The sequence below is a fragment of the Arachis ipaensis genome, chromosome B7, assembly GCF_059453495.1.
Source record: "Arachis ipaensis isolate K30076 ecotype BB chromosome B7, ASM5945349v1, whole genome shotgun sequence".
Lineage (NCBI taxonomy): Eukaryota > Viridiplantae > Streptophyta > Magnoliopsida > Fabales > Fabaceae > Arachis > Arachis ipaensis.
Genome location: NC_142442.1, coordinates 2,636,659 through 2,641,987, shown reverse-complemented (window position 1 = coordinate 2,641,987; position 5,329 = coordinate 2,636,659). Strand labels below are relative to the sequence as shown.

Sequence of the window (5,329 nt, the reverse complement as noted above, 5' to 3'; positions counted from 1 at the left end):
GATGACTAAAAATGGATTAAAAAGAAGCCATGGCTACTTGAGGAGAAAGAAGAAGAGAAAAAGTAAAACAACGTTCTTTTGGAACAAATAGTAACACAACATCGTTTAATTGTATCAGATTACCAATTTGAGACACGCCTTAAAACTTTAGGGTATAATTTAGGTAAATTAAAAATTTGAAGGTTAAATTAGATCCGGAATCAAATTTCAAAAGTCATTTTCAATATTAACTCCTTTCAAACCCTAACAACTTCAGATTCAGAGCAAAACCTTACTCAAAACCGCAACAAAGAGCTCCAAGATGCTTTCAATACATTAACTACCGAATGAGGGTCACTATCCAAGACGGCCGTCAGCTCGTCGGAAAATTTATGGCCTTCGACCGCCACATGAACCTCGTCCTCGGTGACTGCGAAGAGTTCCGGAAGCTTCCACCGGCCAAGGGAAAAAAAACGCCAGGAGAAGACCGCGAGGACCGCCGCACACTTGGCCTGGTTCTCTTACGCGGCGAGGAGGTTATCTCCATGACCGTCGAGGGTCCTCCGCCGCCTGAAGAGTCACGCGCTAAGGCCGTCAATGCCGCCGCAATGGGCGGTCCTGGCATCGGCCGTGCCGCAGGCCTAGGTATCCCCGCAGCTCCAGTTGTCCAGGCCCCGTGGTGTTGGTGGACCAGCTCCCGGCATGATGCAGCCGCAGATCTCGCGCCCGCCGCAGCTTTCGGCGCCACCAGTTTCTTATCCCGGCACTGCACCGGTTATGCGGCCGCCTGGCCAGATGCCGAGGTATCCTGGTCAGGGTCCACCGCCAATGGCACGAGCCCACCACCTCCGATGCCGCCTGGGCAATTTGCACCACCCAGGCCCGGTGGTGGGCCTCCACAGCCTTTCCCTGTTCCGCCACAGTTTGGGCAGCGGCCTATGGGTCCTCCACCACCTGGTCAGATGGTGAGAGGGCCTCCTGCTCCGCCAAGGTCGCGGATTCCCGCCCCGCCTCCGCCTCGTCCTGGGATGCCTCCCCCACCTGGCAGCGGCGTTCCGGCGTTCGGACCTCCTCGCCCAGGCATGCCTCCTCCACCGAACCCACAAAACCAGCAACAGCAGTAGTGGTAATGAACTAGGTAATTTCTTATTTTTTCCTTCTTCTATTTTGATTTGTTTATGATAACTAATATAGCTTGTGTTTTTTGGTTATCTAGCATAATTTGCGTAGGATTATATTTTTCTTTTTGTTTTTGTCTAAGATTGTGATGTCTTGATGGACGAAGAGTGGTCATGGAAGTTCATGAAATTAAGATACGATGGGAATTTGCAGTTTTGAAATAAAAATGAAATTGTTCATCGTGTATTTTGGTAGTATGATTTGTAGATATGTTAGAATGCTATCACTAGAAGCAATTAGCTGCAGACAAAGAAGACAGTATTTGGCATATCATAGTCATACTCATAAACAGTTTATTGAGTTTACTTTTGGATATAGGGTATAGTCCTAATAAATCATTTTGTTAGTTTATGATTGAGTAACAGAAGGAAATCAGTTAGTCGGTATGAAGTTTATTAGTATAATGGTAGCAGCAACTTACATGAGTTTTGTGATAAACCTTTTGTCTTTCACTTGTACCTTTGTATATGTGGGTTTATTTATAGGGAATTTCTATGGATTTTCTTCCTTTGTGTTTGTGATTTGACTGTGAATCCTGCTAATTGAATTAGGTAGCCTTCATTGTCAAACAATTTTGGTTTATTTAAATAACAATGTAGCTAATTTGAACTATCTATGGATGACTTTACTGTGAACAAACTATCTATAGAAGCTTTTGTTCTCCCCCAAAATGAAATACACTGTCTCACTTTTCATAGTTGAGCTGCACCCGTGACCATGTATCTTAGATTTCAGTTTTCACTTTATTCTCTTTTCACTTATCCATAGCCATTGAAGTTGTTATTAATTCCAAGGTCAAACTCGATACCTCCTGCCGAAGATTCTCCTTTATCCTCAAGTCTTGATTCATTCTGTGGTTTTCATGCAGGATTGTAGTCAAGCACAACTGTTCAGCTTTATTTTGGGCATTTCAATGCTAGTCAATAGTATTTTGCTAATAAATAACAGAATAAAATTTACTGGGTTAATATTGTTGTCTATCTGTGGATGACAAATAACAGAATCGAAAGAGGAGAGGGAGGGGGAGGGGGAAGACAATTAGAATAACTTAGTATACTTCTGTCACATATGTTCACATTTTCTGTCGAATATATTTCATTGCCTTGCATAAAACAGATTTTCAGGACAACCATGTTTTGTAGGATGGGATTAAATTGGTCACATCTATTTGGTGTAAAGCTAATGATCTTTTTAGAGGATTTTCCCACTTAAACATGTTGAGATTTGTAAGCTACACTTCATAGAAAGCACTTTGAGTATTTTTTTCCCATGATCTTCCATAGAGAATCTCTTATCATCCATTTCCTTTTATTATCTTCTCTCCTTCTTAATCATATTCTTTTTTATAGAAAAATGCATTTCATTAATCAAATAATAGAAATTATTGAAGCTGAATTAACTGATTGACCCCTTAGAATACATATTTGGAATATAAATTAAAGAGTGATGCTAGGTAACCAACTTTTTTTGGCCAACATCAGCCAACTTTTTTAAAATTATTTTGTTCATCTTAAAATCTAGACCCTAACTCATAAATCTTTAACCTTAAATCCTAAATTATAAACCTAAACACTAATGTTGGCTAACTAAAAGTTGGTTCTCTATACTTTCGTTAAATTAAAACATGATACAGATTGTATGTATCATGTGTTGTGTTGATCTCATTTTGGTTGGGTACTTTTACATGAGTTGAATAATTTGGTATTAATATTATTATACGAGTAGTACATTCGATTCAATCTATATAAAAGTATTAAGTATTAACCACTAGTTAGAAGTGGGGCTGTCACCTGGTGTTCTCTGTGACCGATCTGTTCTTTAATTGTACGATCATATCAATGGAATTATGTGCCTCTGCTTTTTTCTAGCTGCATTTTCAGGAACCTTTAATTTTTGCTGACATGTTAACATTACTTTCAGCCAGTTCACTGGTTATTGTAAAATCTTTGTGGGCTAAATTTTTATGAAGAAATCCATTTTTTTGTATGGCCACTAATTACAACTAATATATTAAATCTTTAACTTGGATTTGTATTCAGCATCTTGTACTTCATTTTTGTCTTATCTGCTCTGACCTATGGTTAACTAGCATCCCTCATTTTTTTTTTGTCAATACTAAAGAGAAGTTTAAATTACTGTCGCAGCTAAATTCGAGTTGTTATTGTTGATGCTCTGAAGAATTGAAGATTTGGACCTTGGACATGTGCATGTTGCAAACCATCTTGTAGTTAAGTGGTGATTGTTGCTTGCAAACCATCTTGTAGTTAGGGAATTTTTTAAAATGTGTTGATGAGAAGTTCTATGTTAGAAAATCATGTTTTTGGAGGAGGTTATGCCATTGCAGCCTGAGCATTAGACTTATAAATCAATTGTGTAGATTGTCAAGAAAGGAACAAAAATATGATGCCGGATTGCAAAGACAGTGTACTGATTTGTGAGTGTAGGACCGATCTGTGACCCCCATATATTTCTGATTACATAATATACTTATGACTTGGGTAATGTTGAGCAATCTTTTTAGCTATCTATAATTATTTTTGGCTATTGTTTTTATAAATTATACTGCATATTTAAAGTAGTTTTCCATGGTACATGAATCAATAAATCTCTTTGTTTCTGGGTATAAAACTCGTTACATTTATCTTTCCAAATCACAAGTAGAGAAATGGAGCATGGAAGGTTAGTCAAAATCTCAGGATGTATATTTGTTAACTATTGTGAATGTTCGTTAGTGCAGAATTAATTGTATTCTTCATTATCTATTTCTTGTTTTTAATCATTACTTTACATCATAGGTATATTGCCGTCAATTAATATTTGCATAAGTTGGATTTTTATAATGATGATCTTGGTATAATTTGCACCCTTGTACAAAACTTTACCAATATTTTCCATCCTCTCAAAAAATAAGTAAAAAATGTAATCAATAGTTGACTATTAAAAATAATACAACTTTTATTGACCCAAAAAAAAAAAATACAACTTTTAGCTGGAAAACATTGATATGAATATGAGATGATTAGTGTAGCACACAATCGCATCACTTAAGATGAATCTTCTTGTCCTTCTCGTTATCTGATAGCAGAAAGGAGTTCAAATCATAATTGTTGAACCTTTCTTAATCATCCTTTTGAGTTTAAGAGGTTGTCAAATTGGTTGTTTCATGCCAAATTGCCAATGCGTTTGAACTTAAGATGCAATTTGGTAAAAGCAAGGATCAGAAATCACTGTCTCCAACATCTTACAAACACATTTGCAAACACGAATACCACCTTTTATGTTGTCAATTAGTATTAAGAAAATTAGAATTTAAAATTTTATGTATATTATTAGGTAGAAATTTAGGTACAGTCAACTTCACGTGAAATTGATAATTGAGAGATGTTAGATAAAAATTTAATCATTTAACCGATTTCAACTGTCAACTTTACGTGAAATTGACTGCATTTAAATTTTCACCATATTATTATCTAAATATTTCATACAGTTATTTAATTTAATTAACTTTTAATGTATAGAAAATACTCATCTTTTACTTGAGGATTCAAGTGTGCATGAAATATAAATAAATAATGAATAATAAAAATTAATTTAAAATTACACAAACGATTGTTGTTTCAATTCTGTTAGGTAGACAATAAAAAATTTGAACAATGTGAATAATAGGCTGATTTTTTAGCCACTGAGAATTTAAAAAAAAAAATCATCCCAACATTTTAATCACCCCCTCCTTTTTAAGTTTTAATCCTAATTACACTCTCTTTTAATCGAAACCTTCTCCCCAATGCTATCATCACCAACCAAGAATAAACATTCCATTTGTATGAAGACATCTCATGCCTTTTGGATTCATGTTGTGATGCGTTGTGAAGTTCATGGCAAAGGTGGCCGAGAAAGGAGGGAAGGAATAAGCGAAAACTGCCATGAAATCTTGCAATATATATATATATATATATATATATATATCAATTACACGTGTCATAATATAATAAGATAAATCTTTAAGATATAGAAAATAACTGTACCAATTATGATTTAGTTTAATTATTAATTTTTATTTTTTACATTTTAAAATTTAAAATTAAAAATAATTAATTAATAATTTAATTTATAATTTTAATTTTATTTTTCTTTTTTCCTTTTGAAAAATATAAGATAGAAACATAGATAA

The 5,329-nt window shown here is 35.1% G+C and overlaps 1 protein-coding gene across 1 annotated transcript; it reads left to right on the top strand.

Annotated features, from left to right (window-relative positions):
* The first annotated feature begins 225 nt into the window (after window positions 1-225).
* LOC107608006 (uncharacterized) lies at window positions 226-3,682 on the top strand. Its single transcript, XM_088494183.1, has 2 exons — window positions 226-1,117; window positions 3,303-3,682. The coding sequence occupies exon 1, from the start codon at window positions 327-329 to the stop codon at window positions 1,101-1,103; it is 777 nt and encodes a 258-aa protein (XP_088350309.1). The 5' UTR covers window positions 226-326; the 3' UTR covers window positions 1,104-1,117; window positions 3,303-3,682.
* Window positions 3,683-5,329: the final 1,647 nt, after the last annotated feature.

Bases quoted from the DNA above. Each gene is read 5' to 3' on its own strand.
- LOC107608006 (XM_088494183.1), top strand. From the start codon at position 327: ATGAGGGTCACTATCCAAGACGGCCGTCAGCTCGTCGGAAAATTTATG.